A 24,830-nucleotide genomic window follows, 5' to 3' on the forward strand; every position below is an offset into this window, starting at 1 on the left:
TATGAAAAATCAAGAGAGAACATTTTCCCGCCAAAATTTCAATGGTTTATATCTCGAAAACAAGCATATTGACCTCGATATTTTTTTGCTTATTTAATTCCTTTTTTACACCCCTATCAATATATAATGGTGTTATGGAAAGCTATTTATGTTGGAGCTGAGTAGCGAACTTCTTTAAATGTTCGTGTTTGATATCATTTTTTAAACATTGAAAGAATACACAAATCCTTCTGTCATGTACTTTTGAAGAATACAAATATCAACACTTTGAAATTATTGTTTACAGAAATTACGGGCAAGGCTGCAGAAAATGAAAAATTAGCTATTCTAGAAAAAGATGCAGTATACAGTCATTTGAATTCGTCAACTCGATTACGAAGACGTCGGGCCAAAAATATGGATGCTGAAAAGGACGGGTCTGTTCTGTTTTCATACTTCATGGATTTTTTTTAACGACATTACTTCCATATCATCATTGTTAAATTTTTTTGTAAAAGTCATTTCAAGTTAAGTTCGAAATTTTATTAGAAATAATTAAAATAAAAAATCTAATGGATACATTTCAACATGTATCTTTAGACTTCGGGTTTTAGCAATCTGATAAACGATGAAGGAATTGATGAACATAGAATTTAAATTTAGATTTCTTTTCGTTCATGCCACCAATTCTGAATAGTAAAAGACTAGATAAAACCTTTTAAATAACATTAGACGTGTGTAGAACTTGAGAAATAGTATATCAAATTCCTATTATCAAACTTTCAGGTTTGAAGCTATGTATGAAAAAGATACAGAACTCAGCTTGCAAGAACAAATTCACGTTTTGTCCTCTGACGTAGATATAATGCAGAAGGATTTGGAGGAAACTTTGAAGACTGTTAAACAGATAATGACAACTAAACAGAATGTATTGATAGTAGAGGTTCCTAGAGGTCTACATAGTTAAAATATGAACTCATTGTAGTATTATGGCATCGTTTAACCATGATAAATTCAAATAATCCAAAAACATGATGCAAATAAGAAAATCTTGAAGAAGTTGCATTCTGCATTCCATTTAGGGACGACATCAAACGTTCAATGTAGGATAAAAAAAACTTAATCCATATTGTTTTTTCACTGACCCCTATACCCTTTCCCCTTTCTTAACTAAATTTGGGTATATTTGATTTACCAATAAGGATATATATAAAACCGATGTCAATTAAACAAAACTTGCAGCAAATGTCGTCCCTCACGTTAGAATCGATTTTGTCTTATATTATTTTACATGTACCTATCAATATTGTTTTTATGGCGAAGTACAAATTATGTAGATGTCAATTTAAGAGCAATGTCAACCAATTTTTTATTTTTTCATTAACAGTTAGTTTAAATCTGATATCATTTTAGAAAATTTATTCGATCACATTTTTGTATGTACTTTGTTTTGTAATTCCTAGCAATCCTTTACCTACGTGTTTCATTAAAATAAATTTTCAAATTGTTTTTTGTGAGAGGAAAAACTCTTCATGAATTCAAACAGAATTTTAATATATTAAAGGTAATATATTAACATGCTTTTACTGAAACCAACAATTCATTTTATTTAACCAATATCCCGACAAAGTTTTCTAATATACTGGAAATACGTATGTTTTAAATCAGAAAACAGAAAATTTAACTGGACAGGTCCCCTACGTGTTGTTTTCTGACTTACCCGTATATGTTGGTTTTTATTCAAAATGCCATTGAACTTGTATGACTTGCAGGACTTTAGAAAATCAAAATTATTGAGGTTATTTAATATAAGATCGAACAGTATTGATAATCAAAACCATTTAGTTGAACGTTTTTTAAAGGGCTTTCAGGACGGAAATATTTGCATTTCATCATATACATACTTTACCTTGTAATAATGAATTCACTTAAAAAGTGTGTTATTTCATTTGTCTGTGTAGTAATGTTTTATAAATAAAAAAATTATTTTACATCAGCTGTATATGACTCAATGTTTAAAACATAAATTATATGAGATGAAATTACATATGAGATATCTATCCCTTCGAAGACTAATGATTCTAAACCAGGAATTATTTGTTTATTTATATTTGTTGTTTTTATTAATTGATGATCATGATGATAACGTTTATATTTTTCATGATACGTAAGTATGCTAAAACTATGTAGTTGAAACATTTTCCAGTAGAATTAATTCAGGACTTCGTTTGTTCTGTCTAAATTATCTGTGTAATAGAGTACTGGTTCTTTTTTTAGAAAAGATTCTATTAGTAGGAAATTCATTCAGAAGGTTTAAAAATTATCAAAGCATTATTGCTCCCATTACATTACAAAATCAAATGACTTTGTGGTGTGGTTTCCTTCACTATTTAGTAGTTTTCTCTGATGTCCTTTAAGTATAATTGTTTGTCGCTTTGTCTTTTCTTTGTTTTTCGTCGCCTTGACAGTTGATTTCCAACTTGAGTTTGGATGTTTTTTTGGTATCTTTCTCTACTTCTTTACATCAAGACAAGCACCTTACCCGTAAATCTTGTTAATATAATATCAAGAGAATACGACGTCAAATAATCCCGCTAAACATGAAAGCTCTCTTTCGTGAGACTTCTGAAAATAATTGTAATGCTTAGTGATTAACTAGCAGGGCTAGATGGGAAAATTTGTTTGAAACAATGTTCCTAAAGATTATAGTAAGTAATGTTATGGTTCACTTTTTAAGAAGACAAAACTCCGAAATAGTTTGTAAATTAATCAAAATGTGTGTAATATATGATATAAATCATTTGAGAAAGCGTGTATCCACTTTATATTAAGTTATACATGTTATAGATAGTTGTCCAATCGATTTTTAATCAACGAATTATAAATCTCCCAAAATGTTTTGGTCGCGAAATACGTACTACTTTACAATATTAGAACAAACTAAAAAATGTCGATTGTCTGCATTAAATATGCTAATGTTGCATTTACATTCCTATTTAAGATATCAAATCTGCGTCCAATGTTTTTAAGTTGTTGGAATTTACTGTCAATTTCAAAAAAAAGTATCATAATTTAAAAAAAGGAAGAATTTTAAATTTTAGAAATAAACCCACTAAATACTACCTGTATATTCCGACACATAGAATAACACTAACACGATACAAGTCTTAATCTAAAACAGATGTTTGTAGCTTCTAAATTTCGATTTTTTTAAATGTATATAACAAAATTCCAGCATCGCCAACATGAAAAATTTACATATCCATGTACATACAATATATCAGGGTTTGTATTTCAGATTCTGGTTTCTTTGATAGAAGATTGCTGCTCATATTGGCGCTATTACACTAAGACTAAACTAAGTGACATAGTTGAATAATATATTGAAAACAACACGTTATTAATTTCTTGCGTCCGAAGCGCTTTTCTGGATTTACCTTCATCAGGAACGCTCAAAGCCAAACATTTGAAATCCGAAGATGTATAAGTACCGAAACCGTTGAAGAGCTGAATGTCAAAAAATACCTAAAATAATTAGCCAAATTAATCTAAAGCCAACTTTGCCTGAGGGAGTTGAAACCTTAGTTTCTTAATAATTTATAAATTTATAAACGGACAATTTTAGTAAAGTTTGTTAAATCATGTCAGTACCGAAATACTGACTACCGAGCTGATGATACCCTCGGGGACTGATAGTCCACCAGCAGAGGTATCGACCCAGTGATGTAAAATATTGAAAACAACACGTTATTAATTTCTTGCGTCCGAAGCGCTTTTCTGGATTTACCTTCATCAGGAACGCTCAAAGCCAAACATTTGAAATCCGAAGATGTATAAGTACCGAAACCGTTGAAGAGCTGAATGTCAAAAAATACCTAAAATAATTAGCCAAATTAATCTAAAGCCAACTTTGCCTGAGGGAGTTGAAACCTTAGTTTCTTAATAATTTATAAATTTATAAACGGACAATTTTAGTAAAGTTTGTTAAATCATGTCAGTACCGAAATACTGACTACCGAGCTGATGATACCCTCGGGGACTGATAGTCCACCAGCAGAGGTATCGACCCAGTGATGTAAAATATTGAAAACAACACGTTATTAATTTCTTGCGTCCGAAGCGCTTTTCTGGATTTACCTTCATCAGGAACGCTCAAAGCCAAACATTTGAAATCCGAAGATGTATAAGTACCGAAACCGTTGAAGAGCTGAATGTCAAAAAATACCTAAAATAATTAGCCAAATTAATCTAAAGCCAACTTTGCCTGAGGGAGTTGAAACCTTAGTTTCTTAATAATTTATAAATTTATAAACGGACAATTTTTCCCTTCGATATATTTATGGACTCCTTAATTTACCAGTTGTTTGACCGTAATGGAATATTAATTTTACGGATGCTAGCGGATATTTTCAAAATGCTGTAACTACAATTTCGTTCCTCTTTTCCCGAATATTATTTAACGAATTCGTCTTATATTCTTATTATTATTGCCAAGTTTGTAAAAACATGAGCAACACAACGGGACTTCAACGTGGAGCAGGATCTGATAACACTTCTGAAGTACCTGAGATCACACATAGTTATAGTAGGTACTGTTGTGCACAGTCTGTGGTTTACTATGGTGTGTTTTGTGTCTTGTTTTAATATTTTCAAATTATATCCCTAGTATCCCTGACCGAAATTGCCCCAATGACAATAAAATGTATCAATGGAAGTGTGTCGTGACACGATATCACTCCACTGTATTTTATGACAACTAAAGCTAACCCTTGCTTTCTGTCTGTCTTTTTTTTACCAAAAGAAGCAATTGTATACACAAATTGTAAGCATGGTCATTTTTGGACCTTTGAAAAGTACACAACTGTTCGGTCTATATACAAGTAGAACACATTTATAATGGGTACAATTCAGCTCTAGACACGGGACCAAATGACACAGACTTTAACACATTTAAATTTGGCTAAGTTTTCTGATGATATTGAAATCATAAATTAACAATGAGGTACCACATGTGGAATAGTCTCTGTTTACCCTTGCAGATCACCCGAGCTCACCAGAGTTTTTGTAGGGTATCGTGCTACTTAGTCTTTAGTTTTCTATGTTAAGTCTTCCGTTGTATTCTTTGTCTGTTTATCTTTTTCGTTTTTAGCTATGACGTTGTAAGTATGTATTCGATCTTTGAGTTTGAATGTCCCTCTGGTATCTTTCTGACCGTACCAGTCAACACTTCGTACTACAACTAAAATATCGTATACCCTAATTGATCTACAATTTTAATAGTGCTTAATTTTGATTTGAAAATGTTTAGCTTCTTCATTGCCGAGTTACGGATAAAAAATTGAAACCAAAAGGGTCAATCTCATGGTTAAATAGACAAAGAACAAAACACAAAACATAGAAAACAAAAACTGAGCAATATAAACATAATTGACCAAACAACCGGGGTTGATATCAAATATCAATAGTTATCAAAGGTATAAGGCTTATAATTTAATACGCCAAACGCGCATTTTTCTACACAATACTCAACAGTGACCCTCAGTTCAAAATAGTTATTAATCATAACAAGTTCAAAGTTGAGGAGCATGGTGGACCCAAAATTCCAAAAAGTTATAACAAATACGTTTAATGTAATGTATGCCTAAGATAAGAACATCCTAAATATTTCCAAAAAATCCTAATTTTGAAAAAAAATTAAATTTAAAAAAAATATGACCATATCTAGTTGATAATGTCAATAATGATCCGTTGTTTATTTTTGATCTATTCGATATAATGAATATCAGTGAACAATAATAACATTTTGTTTCAAGGGTTTAAAAATTACAACGTTTTTTCGTTTTATTATAATTTATGAACCATTATTTGAAATCACTTATCTTAAATTATGAGAGTTCGTAGGACTAGCACAGTTAAAATTTACAAAAAAGTCAATCTGTCCGTTCATTTGATCAGTTCAATCAGCCAAAGATTCTCACTTCAAGTCTGATAGATAGGTTGCGTGAGTTTAACGCAAACTTGTCTGACCGTTATCAGATCAAGGAATGTTGACTTATCGCTAAAAAATTTACCTTTTTAGTCATGTAGGAATTCAAATACAAGCACGAAAACGAGTATCTCATTTTTCCTTATTTTTTTTATCATGGATAAATGTTTCCCCAAAAATATTAAATCTACAATATACTAGGTTTTACTAAAACGGTTTGGTCCCTACATAAGCTTTTGGTCGTTCAAAAAAAGTCACTCAAAAAAATTTGCTGTGTCCAGTTTTTCAAATCTGATTGTTTTACTTCAATTTATTCAAGATGAAAACAGGACCTACATTCCTTTTTCTAATCTATTGATCTTCCAAAAAGCGTGTTATTTTATATAGTGTTTGACCTGTTGTTTTATAGGCAGTAATATTATATCTACATGCTTTTATACCAAAGAAAATATAATAGCCATTACATTGCACACACAACGTTGAGGTCATTTATCCAATTTGTAAAGCATATCAAGGTAGATCAGGCCACCCCATTTTAATTTCTTGTTCTACGGATTTTTGGGGCGAGCGAGCGATTTGAAAATTTTAATAACAAAATATTTAATTTGCAAATTTTTGAGGCGAAGCTTAAAAAGTTAAGGCGAGCGATTATTTTTTTTTTTGTAAACATAAAATAGTAGGTTTTCACTACATTAAAACTTGATTTATCACGTGTACTTTGACATTTCTTTAATTTATGAAGTATTTTTTCCCTGTTCAACAAGAAATAATCAGATAATTGAATAATTAAATTTGGTCTAGTATGTATGTGTTACTGACAATGAGACAATTCTCCATCCAAGTCAAAATCAGGTTCAGAACAACCCCTTAATGTTATGAATATCCCTTTTATGAGGGGTCAATATAAGTTATAATATATTTTTTTTGTAAAAACACTTTTAGTACAAAAGGGCTAATATTTTCCCAAATAACTTTAATATCTATATGGTATTAAATGGTCAAAACATGTCCAAAAATTTTACTGGACTTTAACCATGTTAACACATTTACATGTGCTTTAACAGTTTAATATTATTCAAAATAAGTGGACCCCTCTCTAGAAAAGTTGTTAAAAATATAATGTATTTCTCCTCTTTTTGAGTAAAAAAGGTTTTGTATAGTAGCACTATACAAATCCTTAGTATTTCTATTTTCATTTCTCTAACAGTAAACACATGACCCCTTTAAGGCCCTTGTCTGAGGGATAACCTGATAATAACAAACATATGTCAAAGTACGGTCTTTTACACAGAGCCTTGATCCAGACCAAACAGCAAGCTATAAGGGACCACAACTTAGTATTGTACACAATTCGAACAGGAAAACCAACGATCTAATTTATATTTCCAAACGGGAAAATACCACATCAACAATCGATAACTGCTGAACAACAGGTTCCTGAATCAATCAGGACAGGCACAAACCTGCAGCAGTTATGACCGTCAGCATACATTATAATTGCAGTTGAAGGCAAATCCTTCAGAAGTTCTTTGTACTTTATTTTAACAACGAACATTTTTGGAAAGGGAATATAAGTCAGGGGGGAAGAAACCAATGTTTTGTTCTGTACAGGTATTCCCGCTGTTATATATTCTTGTTATCGGAGCACTCCAACTCCACTCATACTGAAACAAATATCCTTACAGATATTTACAGTGTTGTGGGGTTCTTATAGATTTAAAATCGTTATATAAATGTTATACTATGATTTTAAAAACAAATGTTGAAATCTTTTTATAATATTTACAAAAAAAAAACGGTGCAGGAAATGGATATGATTACATCTCTGGATGCGGGAAGCGGGAATATAATAAAAATAAAACAATTCTGTTTTGAAAAAAATAGGTGCGGGCGGGTCCGTCGAACAAAAAATTAAATTGGTGTGGCCTCACAAGTATATATTTTTTGAGACAGATTTTTTTTTAAATTTGCCAAAATGGAGATTTTACTATGCTCTTTTCAAAAATTTAATAAAAAGTATGGGTCACCGTGCTATTTTTCAAGCTATGAGTCGTTGAAAATTGCCAAAATTTGGTTAGTTTGCTCATGAGAAAACACAATAGTATGCATAAAAAAATTTCTATGAGATAGAATTTTGAAATAAATTGTGAGAAGAAAGGTTTCATAATATGTTTTAAGAAAATAAAAAGAAAACATGGTGTCACCGAAATTGTTTTTTGCTACAAGTAAAAATAAAAAAATCCCTATTAGCCCAGTATACATTTTGTACTAAAAGAGTGATCTCCCCTTAAATGGCTCATTTGAAAAAAAAAATGATTTCAAAACCAAAAAAAATGATATTTGTTAAAATATTTTGTATAATACGATTAATTAACAAGTTTTCTTCAAATAGAAAAAAAACATTCTAACCATTGAATAGCAAATCTGTCTCCAAATTTGCAGATTTAGGCAAATAACTAGACCGATTTTGTACTGTGATTGTACAATCCAAGATGGCGGTATACCATGAATCTACCTTAAATGGTTTGAAGCCAATCCTTACAGTAAAAGATACAAATTCATAAAAGCATTTCAAAAGGTGTAAACTAAAGTTTTCTATTAACTTATAATGGTCCATTTCTAGGTTCATACTGATAATGAATTGGGTAAATTGATATTTAAATCATAAGATGAAGACAACAGCAGTATACCACTGCTCGAAAGTCATAAATCGATTTAGAAAAAACAAATCCGGGTTAGAACCAAAACCAATGGAATCATATCAACCATCAGAGGAAAATAACGAAACAACAGAAACTCAGAAGTATAGCAAAAACAAACGACAATACAATCTTCATGACTTGACACAGGACACTCTAACCTCGTGGTTTTTATTGCAATGATACACATTGCACTAAAACGACAACATTACATGACAAGACATGCAAGAACATTAAAGACAGAAAAATATATAATTAAACAATACAATATGCTAATATTTATCAAAGGTAAAAGGCTAATGGTATAAAACAAAACGTGGCAGAGTTCGAGAAAAAGATATATGTATTGACCGTAAACACAAACAAAACTAAATGCTGTACATGAAACCAAACCATGAGTTTGATTATGATTTGAATCATCAGCATATGTTAAACATTACATTATTAGCAGTGTTTTTTTTCTGATATTATACATCCAATGGTAACTTCTAACACGAATAACAAATAACGAAAACAAAATCACAATACATTTTCAACCCAATGTTAATATAACTGCATAATTTGTCACCATATCATGTATATATTGAATAGTTCATAACATTATTTATAACAGTAACGAAACGTGATTTGTCATTAAATGTTTAAAAATTCTGAGGAAGCTCTATTATCAACAGTTTCTGTTTCATTTTATTAACAGCGTGCAAAGTGTCCATCTGATTTTTCTGCATTATATCCATTTCAGACGACAGAAATTCGAGTTCCTCTTGTAAATTGAAATCTGTTTCTCGTTCGTAACTAACTTGCAAGCTTTAAAAAAAATAGTCAAACGTAATTTATATTATACAGTACACCTTGCATTTAAGACTTCCTCAAAAATTATTTTATTTACTGAAACGAGGATAAATGTTAAACGCCTGCATACGAAGTATATTTCTCCCAGTTGATACACAATTCCCGCGCTTGTTTTTTCTATCACGATTTCCGTGATAGAGGGTTGCTGCTGACAAGGTCGCGGTCTTATTTAGTCCTAATTAGAAAATAAAGAAATCGCAGACACAGAACAGGGTTGCTGGTTTCTACACAGAAATATTAAACTATTTATCCCATAGACGATATATCATATATTATCATAATTCTTGTTTATTTAAGTGAATGTTTTTAAGTCAAGAACTAACCTAAATGTAGAATAAACCAGTCAAAAATACAAACTAAACAAAATGTGTTTCCTCGTCCATTATGAAACTTACAAAAAGTGCATAAGCAAACAAAGCCAATGTCAAATTTTTCGATTAAATAGCTTCAATTAATACATGTGATGTTAACTAATAATACAAGATCAAAATAGCTTGATCAAAATGAAAATAAGTTACTGTAAATTATGGGTGTTTATAAATAGTATGAAATAATATAATCATGATGGATAAGTGCCTGCATATTAATTATATTTATGTGAATTAAAACCGATAGGCGTATAAAAAAAAGGAAAAAATGCTGAACCCCGGGGAAATTCAAAACCGAAAGTTGTTAATCAAATGGCAAAATAAAAAGCTGAACGCACAAACCAATGGATAACAACTATCATATTTCTGACTTGGTAAAGGCATTTGCGAAAGTAGAAGATGGTGAATTAAACCTGGTTTTATATTTTACTAAACCTGACAGTCGCAAACAATTCCATTATATGGACAACGATGTGTAATCAAAACAAACATACATAACAGGTTAAAAAGATAGACAAAGGGGTGAATCTGCCTATTTTTTGTTTATATCTATATTTCAATCACTATGAAAACAAACAAATATGTAACAAAGAAGCGCATACAGGCATAAAGACAGAGCACATAAGAAAAATTGAAAGACAGGAATACAATACATTGCCACAACACAACAAAACAAAACAATGACAAGATATATTTTACAGATCCACGTCATGTAACAATAAAACACAAAGGGCATATAGACAAAGCACATTAGCAAAAATCAAAGACACGAATACATAAATGTAATCATATAATGATGACACAAGACGGGATGTATAAGTAGAGAGCCACGTAAAATAAATCAAAAACCGACTAACACTGTAAGTAATATTTATGAAGAACAAGAATACATTAACGCATTAGTAAGATAACAAACAACGTACCAAGAATCTATACTGAAAAACCATCGTGTTTTATTTGTGAAGTTGAAACAGAATATTTATCAAGGATGTATCGGTACCTTACGATGATTTTTTTTTTGAAAAAAAAGTAGGAAACGTTCTTTGACATGTAAATGGATAGACCCTGGTTACGTATTACCTGAGTATGAGTAGAGGCTGCAAGCTCTTGAATCACAAATATGTTGGGAATGTAAATCCCCATTGCATGTGAAGTTGGTATACTTCTACTGAGGTGGAGGAAATTGATAATTTCAAAATTGAAATAGTATCCTTTGAATTAGATACTGGTACTGATATGACCGTAGAAATAGAATAACCTAGTACCAGATCGATTGAATCTTAAATTCGGACTGTGCTTTCACAGTATGTGTCCATTGCATATCGTGAAACTGGCTTCGTTAGACACATTTCAGACTACCTTACCTTCATTCGAAAGAAAGATAACATATATTGATAAGTGTGAAAGAATGGAAACGAGTTATACCCGTCTTTTTCGGCCTCCGTGCTTTTGGCACGATTTCGTTTTGATCGAGCTGATAGATTGACATAGTTGTACACTGCATTCTCCTCTAATTTGGTTGGTGGCTGCTTAACCTTCAACTCTGAAAAAAACACCTTTCTTTAAATTAACATGTTTCATGTATTTGATCCTACAACGTATAATTAATGCTTAGTTTGTCAAATGATAATTTCACGGCAATAAACGGATAATTACAAAAAATAAAACAGATAGACATGCATGCTACAATGTTGTTAAGCAGTCTTTTATGATGCGGAAAGGTTGGCACCTCCAAACCTATTAACTCCGTCACACTCTTTGTGTACTTGTCACGCGTCAAACTCATATAAATCAGTTGTTAACTTGGGTTCATGTCTGTCATATTTTTTCTTCGTAAGTTTGATAATCAACAACTATTATATTTAATTCACATTTGTATTATATAATTTGAAAGCATTGTGTTGCAAATGTCGGCATTTGCACACAAGAACCATGTACACAACGAATGTGCATATAATTAAAGAAACACCTGACGCGAAGTAATACACAAATTACGAATGTTTTTTTGTTTTAGAAATTATATTGATTTAATAAGAAAAAATAAAAGGTATATGCTTATTTTGATCGAAAGTGGTATAGTGTTTATACACATTAGAGCAAACATAGTGTCGTGCATTTGTGAATTTAAAAGTCAAATAGACGAAATTATGTTTCATTAGAAATTATTGATGTAAGAAATATTAGAATATGATAGAGATTCTTCAAAACAAAAGTCATGGAATATTAATTGTAATAACATTAACGGTACCAAATGTCCTGCAACAGATGCGCATTTCGACAATACATGTCTCTTCAGTGATGCTCGTGGTCAAATCTAGTAAGGTAATATGTAGCATTTTTAATGTAAAGAAAATTCATAAAAAATAAATCATACTCCTAGATCCTGTCGATTCATACTTTTTTGATTACTGACTTCCCGTTTTTAATTTTCCCCAGAGTTCGGTAATTTTGTAAATTTCTTTTTAATTAGGTTTCGAATAGCAACACATACATTAATGTCAATTGTGAACAATCCCACCACAGTCAGTGTAATACACCAAACAATAACTACATACGTACTAAAATTGAGACTTTTTATCTTTCGTAGAGTGCATTCCATCTACTTTAGACAAACACCAGACATACGCCAATATGCGTTACTTGGACACCGGATAAACGCTTAGGCACTCTTCTAGTTCGTCCAATACACGCCTAAAACTAGTTGTGCACACGATACAATTATGATTGACAGGTTGAATGCATCCAAAATTACTAGCGTATTGGCAGCGTACATGATTTTTTACCACGCCCGGCGTACGTCGGAGCTATACGCTGATGTGTGACGCCAGTATTAAACGTATGCGGATGTGTTTGTAACAAACATCCCATTATCAAACCTCACACACACTCCGAAAGCATGGATCGTCTCAAATACGTTCAAAAGACTTTTTTTCCTTCGTAGCGTGCATTCCATCTACGTTATACTAACGCCTGACATACACCAACTTACGTTCCTTGAACTTCCGATAAACGCTGGGGTACGCTTCTCGCTTAAAGCTCGTTGTGCACACGATACAGATATGATTGACAGCTGGTTGAATGCATCCAAAGTTACTAGCGTATTGAAAGCGTACACGATGTTTTACCACGCTCGGCGTACGTCGAAGCTATACGCTGATGTGTAACGCCGGTATAATATTAATTGACTAGGATTGTAAGTGTTCCTATCGGAGGTCGTTAGTTTTCTCCTGACACTCTGGCTTCCTCCATCAATAAAAACTTGAAGTCGCAACATAGTATAAATGAGGTGCTTTAAAAATGGTGTTAAAACACAAAAAATAATAAATTAAGAAACGAAGAACAAGAATTTGAATACATATCTGGGGAAAATAATGATATTATAATTGTTAACAGTCACGTGTACTTTCTGTGATGTGTTCGGTATATATCATCCTTGTAACAGCATAATGGTCTAAAATTTTTATTATGTTGTTCCCTTAACATAAGAATTGATTTATTTATCTTGATAAATTCTCATAGTAAACTTGTGTGCCTTATATATAAGAATAATCTATATCTTTAGAAAATCTTTTAAATTTAATACTTCTGGTAATTTTTTTTTCGGTCACTTTTTATCAAACGATCGTCATATCATACCTAACAATACCATCGTATACACTCGTTCATTTTGCCGTATCAAGTTCGCAGTCACGTCCGGTCAGAATGGGGACGTGAAATCCGATGCTTCATTTAAAGAAAGTGACACGCTCTTTGCACGTTAAGAACCCTTGCAATAACTCTTTGAGGGGTCCGTAGGTGGCCTGTTGTAAGGCAATATTTCTGTCCCTATCCAATATACCTTCATTTTCTAGTGGCAGTAAAAATTTCCCCAACCATCATCCTGAATTGCCTCTATTATGACAAGACCTACCTATTGTATTTATTGTTACATGTAACGTGTTCTCGTCCTGAAGATGCATGAAATATTTGCCACTGGACGTTAAGCAACCAACAATTAATCATTCAATATATCTGGAAAGAACCTTGTTTATCAAATATTTTCCCATTGTTTTTTTCTGAGCCACGTGTACTTTTACATAACGTTCATTATAGCATACCTACCAATACCTTTGTGGAAAATGTGTGTGTTTGTTCCGATAAGGAAGAATAAACCTTGGGAAAATCTAATTAATCAAAACAAAAATGATTTTTCAATAATTAATCATTTGTTACACGATTTGTTACTATGGTAATGCGATATTTATCTGTATTTATTCTGCATCATTTTCAACATTTATCATCAAATTATCAACTATTTGAAAGACTATTACGGATTTACCTAACAAAGGATATTATTTGCAGCATCCTTTGAAATCATCAAACAACACGACGATTCAATTGTAAGTAAACAATACAAATATAACAATAATGATGTCCTTTGTTTTTTCTTTTCTTTTATGTTTACATTACAAAAAAGGGAATGTGATTCACATTGTTACAAGAATGTGTATGCTTTTGTTTTCTGTTATTATCTTTTGTCGGTTTTAAACGCTCTTCAGAACTTATGTTTTTGTAATAGTATTGATTATACTGTATCTAAATAAGACTGTAAATGTATGTCTTATGTCTAACAAACATTCAGACGATACAAACGTGAGTACAATTTATTAAACTATTTCCATATTACCGTCTTTTGACTCCAGATTATAAAACTTTACGATATGTAACCTTATATTAAGAAATACATGATAGTACCCGGTCAAAAAAAGAGCAACCAATAAGGTTAAATCAAACATATTATCGGTGCTACTAGTATTCGAGGACAAATTTACGGTTTTCCGAGGATTTTTTTGCGTGTTTAAAACACATAGAACTGTGAATTTTCACCAAAAAAATGAACTTTTGTAAGCTTGGTTTTACTACTTTAATATGCCCTCTTTACACACAAGGACTTTTTACGAGTATTTAATGATTACAGTAACTCGCGAACCATTACGATCTTACGATCGGTTTAAGGGGAATCTCAAACATAATCGATATCCAACCTATATGTATAGGGTCACCGCATTAATTTCAATTACGTATTATGCGTTTATTATATTAACTAGAACACAACCGCGCAATTGCGGGCATATACAACTTGTGAACTGTTGTAAGATGATTTTTGGTAAAAGATTCTGTGTACGGAGGATTACTTAAAAGGTATGAAAAGCCCTCTCCTTTTTCCAAAGTCCGATATTTGTTTATTTTTTTGTTAAATTCAATTATATTCGTGTTTCTGGCCTAAGACCACAATCATTCTTCTCCTTTGCTACAATGTTTCTTTTTGGTAAAAGTCAGATCAAATTAAAAATTTGCACCGTTTCAAACATAAAATAAATATAACTGCTTATATGTAGACCATTATTAGTCTAAAAATATGCTTCTATGACAATTCATCAGTGCTTTTTTAAGAGTCTTATTAACATGCCAATGGTAGGATTTGAATCATGTATAAATGACTAATACCGACTAAGGCTAATTTGAGGGGTTGTCGGAGGGGTCCTGATCCCGAAATCCCGGGCTTAAAACCATGAAATCCAGAGATGCAGAATTTAAAGAAATTCTTATCCCGAAATCGAAAAATATATTCCCGGATCCCGTAAGGATCAATCCCCAAATCCCGAGCTTAAAAACACCCGATCGCGATGCCCCGAAAAAGGTCCTGCTTCCCTCTAATCTCAACCTTACTTTCATTTTTGCCAAATGTCTATTTTCCCTTTTAACAATAATTGTGTATGCCCTAATTATGGGCATTATGTTTTCTAGTCTGTGCACCCGTGTGTTCGTTTGTTTGGTCGTCCGTCCGCCCGTTTCGTCCGTCTATCCAACTTCATTTAAATGTTTTGGTCGAGGTAGTTTAAGATGAAGTTGAGCATGTTTTACTTATTTTAATATATATGGAAGGGGTATGGCCTCTTAAATAGTAAACATTTCAAAGAAAGCAGTAAACAGAATCACGGACTTTCTATACTAACATAGAAATTCCCTAACAGAATACAGAGAGTCTCTATATATTAAAGTAGTATAATCGTATTTTACATGTAGATAAACGCGAAAAATATTTGTCCTCTCTAAGGAGGTATAATAGTTGTGATTATTGCGATCTAAACACCATGATATAGAGAACGCTCTACGATTGGTTGTACTTGTGTCACATGTTTTACTTATTTTAATATATGTTCAACTGGTATGACCCCTTAAATAGTAAACATTTAAAAACAACAGTAGACAGAATACAGAGAGTCTCTATATATTAAAGTAGTATATTAATCGTAGTTTACATGTAGATAAACGCGAAAAATAATTGTCCTCTCTATTATTATTAAAGGAGGTAAAATAGTTGTGGTTCTTGTGATCTAAACACCATGATATGGAGAACGCCTTGATTGGCTTATCTATTTTTCATTTTTGTTATCTATCAAACGATTGGTTGTATTTGTGCATGTTTCAAACCGAAAGTCTTATCTATGACTAAAAGACAGTCTGATGACGGAATCATATCCGGACTCCTTTTTTGTCGTTTTTCTCCCAAAATAACTCAATCTGAATAATAATAAGAATGGATGACAAATGCGACTATGAATGTTACCTATAGGAAACAGAGGCATGATGTGGAAGGAAGAGAAGCGACACACAAAATGAGGTCTTCTCGTTTAATAGTATAGATAGTATAGATGATTTACGTTCGTAATATACATGGGTCTACACTCATTTATTAAATAAAATACAAATGTATAGGTAAAAGGTAAAAAAAGGGAACACGTTTTTAATCTATACACATCCTTACGACGAGAAATTAAAACATCATTGAAAAACGGATTAAACTCATTCATAACAGCTCGGTAATATTATCTGCGGTCACAATTTCGACTTTTTGAAATATATTAAGGCTACAGTGGTATACCGCTGTTCAAAAGTCATACTATTGGATATTCGTTGATTTTCATGGTCTGGATCAACTAGTAGGGTTTTTTATATCGCGTGGGAAACCTCATGTTTCAGTAATTCAAAATTAGAAATCAGAAAGCATAAATTTTAATTTTCTAAGTATAAGTTTTGCAAAGTTTTAAAATACAAGATTAAACCTTAACAAGTCAATAAGGTTTTAAAATTAGAAGTGACCTATTATATGAATGTCAGAGACATACATGGAGCTCTAGACAATTAAATTTATATACAACATAAGTAGCATAATAAAGGCAACAGTAGTATACCGTTGTTCAAAACTCGTAAATCTATGGACAAAAAACAAAATCGGGGTAACAAACCAAAACTGAGGGAAACGCATTAAATATAAGAGGAGAACAACGACACAACATTAAATTTAACACACACAGAAACGGACTAAGCATTAGACAACATCCGATGAGAATAACAAATATAACATCAAAACCAAATACATGAATATGGGATAGAAAAGTACCGTGACACGTCTTATAGTAAAGTGAATTCACACTAAAATATAAGAGATAACATACGACACAACGGAAACACAAGGTAAAAATGTTACACACACAGAAACGAACTATGATATAACAATGGCCATTTTCCTGACTTGTGGCATGCCAAACCTCGCACTTTAATGGCAATGTTAAATATAACATTAAAATGACAACATAATATTACAGGACAACAATACAAATAAATAGGAGAACGTATTAGGCAAAGAAACACATGAATAACAGTTAACAAAAGGCATCAGGTTTAAATTCAAAACGCCAAAAACGCGCCTCGTCCACACAAGACTTACCAGTGACGCCCAGATATAAAAGTTCGAAAGTCAATTATAATATACTTATTATCAAATACAAAAGATAAAAATATGATAAAAACATTAGTAGTTGTCGTTTCTGAAGACTGACAGCCAAATAGCTATTGCCTGCATGCGTGATTTATTATTTTAGTCCAATAGTGTAAGTTTTCTTTGTCATCAGTTCAATTTACACAGAAGCGCAGCTTTCTTGATATGCAATGAATAGGCCCAGTCTTTGTATATTTTTACAACAACAACAAAGTGAGATATTTGTACAGATGTTCCTGTAGTTACGTAGTAACGAGAGGTGTGCGATACTCACGGATGTGCACAACATTTACACGCTACTTACGAAACATAAGATTCATGGAAATCGTTCTGTTATTTCACGGATATTTGCGTAGCTCAAAATTGTACGAGTCTAAATGATGATGGACGTCTATAATATTAATACAGATATTGTCTCCATGTTTCATTTTAACAAGCACACTGTAAAATGAAATAATATTTGTCCTCGCCTTTTTATTTAAACTACAGATTTTTGGCTGATATATAAAAGGTTGATAAGTACAAATATAGACCTTTATAGAAATAGTGGCGCCTTTCTGTTCTTTCTATTATTTCTTTTACAATATACAAATTGTTTTGCTTACATTTGTTGATACAATATAATTGAAACAACACATACTCAGACAATTTAAGCAGGAGTAATATAATTGATGTAATGTATGGCCCTTTTTTTCCTTTACAGTAAAATGAATTCAAAATATTAACTTAAATATAACATCACCAAAAACACTAAAAAAAATAGGATTTTGTCTTTTTTAGCTCCTTCTTTCGTTCTGTTTTTTTTTTGTTCTTTTTTTTTTTTGTTCCTTTACAACAACAAACCTTTAGACGATTCTAACATTGAGGGCAGACATTGGTGTAAAAAAGTTTTTCTTTATTTGTTTACAGAACGGAGGATGGACGATCATGCTGCTATGAATGTAAGTTAAAATATTTAAGATGTGAATAGATTTATTTTATTGTGTTGTACCGTTTAATAAACCCGACCTCCTTTTAAAAGATAATTGCACTTTGTCTTTTTTTGGAGCTTTTAGTTGTATAAGAGGTAGTCCTTAAATGAACTCAAACCTATGTGCTCCCATGCTCAACTTTGAGCATTTTAAGATAAAACTTTGTATCTGCAGGTTGCATCATTTGTGTCTTCAAGACAGCATTATATCTCAAAAAGGTATCACTGACTTTGTTATTATACAGTTGTATCAGAGTGGAGTGGGGAAAAAGGGGTTGCATCACTTTGTCTAGTTTATTAATTAGCTTCTGATTCTTCTGTCTTTTGTTTCTTATTGTAATCTTTCAGTATCATTCTTTCAATTAGTCTAGCCTCGAAACGTTGGGAAACCGTTTCTTTGTCCGAAAAAGGTCTTGATTTTCTTGTCGAGCATTTTATCGTGAGAAAAAAGTAAGGATATACATGGAAATAAAAAAAAATGGGATACCCCCACACTACAAATGACAAACACATATGTGTTAACGTAATGATAACGCTCACAGTATCTCGCAAATGTTATTTGACGAATGACAAGAAAGACTTATTTGACGCTTTTCAAAGATTTGTAGAAAGTTGTGTACGGTATACATATTACGTCATCAGGCAGGATCGCATTTTTACATGACGTCACAATAGGAAATTCAAAGAAAGTCGGAATTAAATTTCGAATAATCATTTGCTTAGAACAGATATTTCACTTGCGAGGAGAAATATTTTTTCCACACCGCTCAAGAAATGTGCAAAGCACAACGTTTAGAGAAACGGGCATATACTCCTTATATGCCGATCAACATAATCAATAGTCTTTATTAAACTTATTGCCTTTTCGTTGTATTTCTTAGTAAACTAAATTATCTCGGCTTACGAGTTCAAAAAGATATAATATAGTAAGCATACTGCATCTTCTTATATGTATTGCAGCCTGATATTTCTTTTATTTACACACAGATGTCGTTAAATGAAATTGGATACCCTGCTTGTATCATGCTTTTCAATCATACGTGATTATAATTATAAATAAAATGACAACGATAATTATATTGGTGTAAATTGTAAACACCGTTTTGCACTTCATTTCTGTGTAGTTTTGATTATTTTTTTTTTGAGGGGGTGACTAGTTCTACGTTTTCATTATGAAACACAATAACATGTTATAGAAATTGAACATGCTTGTAAAGCTAGTTTAGTTAATATAAAATATATTTAACGAGAGTCTAAAGAATAAACAAACAATTAAACAAAAATTAAAGAATTAATTATAATTGGATGTTAGTAAATAAGGAATACAAAATAATGGGGAGTAAAAATATACGTAATAGAATAACATAGGCAAATGATAAAGAAAACTTGACCGTTATACAAATACCGAAAAAAGCATAATGAAGGACCTCTGGTTTGGCCCTCATACAAAATAAAAACGTGCTATAATGTCTTAGGTAAAAAAAAAACTGTATATCAACGTTCTCAAATAAACAAATAAGAGTTGATTGTCAATGACAGCTATATAATAAAGATAAAATGAGGCAATTCAAAGCTTATGTAAGCTATTCAAAGAACATGTGTTGTACCTCATATCACATGACGTATACGGTAATCCATTAAACTGCTAAGTTTGCGGGTATAGGAAAATTATATAGCATAAATAAACTCATCATAGATACCAGGACTAAATTTAGTATATACACCAGACGCACGTTTCGTCTAAATACGACTCATCAGTGACGCTCGAATCAAAAAAAGTTAAAAATGCCAAATAACGTACGAAGTTGAAGAGCATTGAGGACTAAAATTCCTAAACGTTTTGCCAAATACAGCTAAGGTAATCTATGCCTGAGGTAGAAACGCCTTAGTATTTAAAAAAAAATAACTATCGTTTTTACAGAATGATAGAAGCATTAAATTCACATAAATTCCATATTTTCCTAAATGGTCATTAGCGGGATGATATGAACAATTATCACATTCTTCCGACTGTTATCGGATGGAAAATTGACGTTTTATAAAGTTTTTATGAAGTTATAAAATTTTGACTTTTCAAACAGTTTGCATTATGTTTTGTTGGTTTTTTTTGTCGTCAATATAAAAATATATTTTACTGTTGTTTTTTCGTCTGTTGATGCATATGATAAAAGAAATCACACCGAATGTACATGTTTAACATTTGGTGTCCGTAAGTTTTTCTCTTTTTAAAAACCAACTTGAGAATCACTTAAAAAGATCATATTAACATAAGAAGAAGTATGAGTGTTAATGAGACAACTTTCCAGTTTATTAACATGTTCTCTATTATCGAGGCTTAAACGATGATAACACGACATTTGACATATAAGATGTATGATGAGCCCTCGGTTAATATAATCTCTCGAGCCTTCGGCTCTTACGCTGATATTAAAACTTGGACTGATAAAACATCTGATATGAAAGATTTCATGTTATAATCTGATAATATCAACTAGGCGAAACCACGGTGACCCATACGCCGTTTTGAATCACCTCGGTTTGATCTGGTCTTACAGTGTAGCATACAAGGCTTTATGAAAACTACAATTAATCAAAAATACTTAGTCACATTTTACTTGTAATTCTCTACCCTTTAGTAAATCTTTACTGAACGACTACTAATTATATCGGTACAGTTTTTTTGTAGTATCCTCATGTCTTGTTTTAGTACTGATGGTCTTTGGGAACTTATATTAAAACTAGATCTTAAAATCCTTCCTTTTTTAAAGTAAAAAATAGTGATATAATAAGTAAAGGACGTTCTTTAACAACATATTCATTAAGAAAAAGTAAGCATTTGATGTCAAGACGATCTCGATAATTAAAGTTATTGACGAAATGGTGTCTTCATTGAAAATTATACAATTTTAGACAAGCTGATTTATATAACAGTGTATGTTTTTAAGGGACGTGAAATGAAATGTGTATTTGTTTTAAAAGTGTACCAAAAAGCAGAAAATAATCTTCATTTTTGCATAATTTGTCATTTTCTTTCTAACACAAAACTATCTTAAAAGTTATTGATGATTTTTATTTTATTTTTTTTCTGTGTGTGTTGCGTTTCGATGTTGTGTCGTTGTTCTCCTCTTATATTTAATGCGTTTCGCTCGGTTTTGGTTTGTTACCCCGATTTTGTTTTTTGTCCATGGATTTATGAGTTTTGAACAGCGGTATACTACTGTTGCCTTTATTTATATCATTTAATGTTCTACTAAACATTTTAAAATTTGAAGTCTTACTAAGCTCATATTCTTCAAATTTATTCTATGAAGTTGAATTCATAGAAATACAGGTTTTACTTTTCGATTTATATTCCAGTTATTTTTATTTTTATGCAAAATTGGTATACATTAACTGTACTTATTATGATTATTCCAATAGGAGAGACTAACTTTTTCAATGTCACACGAAGGTGTGAATATGTTCTAAAATTATCATAAGCTACGCCTCGGGCAATACATCTTCCTAAAACATGACCAAGTAGTATTAAACCTTTACCTTTTTGTATCTGAATCTTAAGTATTGTTCTAATATGTTTTCAAAATTAAAGTTTTTATTTATTAAATTATAATTTATTGACGTTACTCATGGTATTGGGTCTATCTTTCATTTGACAATTTCTTGATGCATAATTAGGACAAAAACAAATCAATTCTACGTATTATCAAATAAATACTTGTCATGGTTCATCAGTTTAATCGATATTAAATAAAACCTAATTTTAATATATTTAATTTTATGTATTATTACATAATTAAGCAATAAATCCCGTGTTCATAATGCAATTTTTGCCGTGTAAGACGTAACAACAATAACTAAACATACAAATATAAACGAAAAAAATCAAAAACTACTGAATGGATTACGATGAAATTCAAACAGGTGGGAAATAATATCATCATATGTATGGTGTGAAACGGTTACGATAAATACCATGTCAGTTCGCATTCAAGTGGCCATTTTCGAAATTCCATACAGCTGTAAAATTTGAAAATTCGAGTATAAAAAAATGAAAGCAAGCACATCGATATTACAATATTTTCAAGTCATAGAAAAGGTTCGCCACCTTTACATGCAAATGTAATTTTATTGAATTTTACGAACACATATTTATTTCTAACATAGCTTCTCTCATTTTATATTTTTCAGTGTTTTCCGTGTCCACTTTAAATGTTACCATAGAGCCATTGTTTTTTATTTTTCAGTACCATGCTAATTTAGAGTATTTTAAATTTGTGGCAGACAAATGAACTATGAAAACAAATGTTACTACTGAAATGTGATTTTTTTTAAAGATTTGTTTAAGCCTTCAATGTTAAGGAAACGCTATTTTTTTTGTCCATGTCTCCCCAAAATGTTACCACGTCCAAATTGAACATTTTTGGCAAGGAACGTCAATGTAACGTATTATATATACATATAATTTTCCATAGACTAAAAGTTTAGCATTTTTGTGTCTTAAGCATTTGAAACGTTCTTTTTAATGATATGTATTTGGAGAGAGTTTTCAAAAATCTATTCTAAAATATAGTAAATCAACAAGAAATTTGACTTACATCAAAGTGTTGTAAAACCATCTGCTGATCTTAAAGGCGTCGAAGTTTTTGATAAATGATAAATTTTTCAATAATACCGAACCTTTAGACTTCGGGACCTATAGTAAAAGATATGTTTCCGCTAGTACGAATATTTGTTGCATACACTGACAGTTATTTCCACGCATCCGACAAACTGACGCATGTGAAAAATACTCATCCTATTTCAAGCACTGTAGATCACTTTTTAATCTTAATAAAATGAGTAATTTCAAACTACCGTTTTCTTTCAAAAAAGCTGAGGATGAAATTGAAATTATAGATCATTTAAAAAGATGAAACATATAGTAGCTGTTGCTGTTATTGACCCAAACGAAGAGTGTTTTGCATTATAATATTCTCGAAAGACACATATTTGGGATGTTGGTAGTACGGATAGAAAAACCCTAAAAATATTCGCTAATTGTAGTTAGAAAACTATAGCCAAAGGCGGGTTGATAACATTTATGCTCTTTCACCACTAAACATATGTGGTACTGGCTGTTTCTACGGGATATCATGATATATCTATGTTTAGATACTTATGATGACGGAGTTTTGATCATCATCGAGGATATATGCATTTTGCAACAATTGACATGCTTGGGCAATGACAAATATCTGAAATATAAACTTTCAATAAGTTAAGATTATGAGGAAATAAATAAAATCGAGAATGGAAAGATTATTTGTCAAAAATATATAATCAGTCATGTTCACAGTCTATAATGTTTTTTAAATAAGTAGTCAAACATCAAAAAGCCATATATATTAAAAAATAGTGCAAAGCTTTAACGTTTTGTACAGAAGTCGGTTGAAATAAATAAAAATTACGTCGATTAACGTTACCATTACTAAACCGAACACTGTGCGTAACGTCATTGTAAATGACTTTTAAAAACCATGTTATCATGTTAACGATGCACTAATAAATCAAGTTTCACAACTAGTCGTTTAAATATTATTATATACAAATATAACATAGCAAGTGTCTCTCACTGATCATTATCCATAATTTACAAAATTAGACGTATTCCAACTTATTTCCTTAATATATCTATAATACTAAAATAACGAGGTCAAATTTGTCTTCCGTCATGGGGTTAAATCGGCAAATCAAAGAATTCAATTTTATATATAGCCAATATAGGACAATGGTGTTGATTAAAAATTACACGACTCCAGACCCTTTTGTTTCCACATAATTAAGGTTGCCAATAACAGTTCCTGGTCGAATCCGATACCCATACCAATAGTATATTCGCCTGTTACCTATTACCTTATCTGTACGTTCCGCATCTGACAGGCGCACCACCAAACGGTGTATTTCGGATTTTGCTATATACACGGGTTATAATCACAGGGTTGACACTACTAAATTCAATCATTGTCAAATTGATTCCTATTGTATTATTTTAATCCGTAAGACTTTCTAATATGACAATACGAATACTAAAACTATGGACTTAAAACAAGGCGTTTAGGTACAGTTTTCAATTTGTTAGCGGTCATGACGTAAAATAGCGAATCAAAGAATTCAA

At 31.4% G+C, this 24,830-nt stretch overlaps 1 protein-coding gene across 1 annotated transcript in view; it reads left to right on the top strand.

Annotated features, from left to right (window-relative positions):
- LOC139504121 (transient receptor potential cation channel subfamily M member 1-like) overlaps positions 1-1,923 on the top strand; it is a 31,932-nt gene extending 30,009 nt beyond the window's left edge. Inside the window, exons 22-23 of the mRNA XM_071294182.1 lie at positions 287-416; positions 766-1,923. Coding sequence (XP_071150283.1) covers positions 287-416; positions 766-946 — 311 coding nt within the window. The 3' untranslated portion in view covers positions 947-1,923. The remainder of the gene's footprint in view (positions 1-286; positions 417-765) is intronic.
- The last annotated feature ends 22,907 nt before the right edge of the window (positions 1,924-24,830 follow it).

The sequence above is a fragment of the Mytilus edulis genome, chromosome 14 (assembly GCF_963676685.1).
Source record: "Mytilus edulis chromosome 14, xbMytEdul2.2, whole genome shotgun sequence".
In the NCBI taxonomy this organism is placed as follows: Eukaryota; Metazoa; Mollusca; class Bivalvia; order Mytilida; family Mytilidae; genus Mytilus; species Mytilus edulis.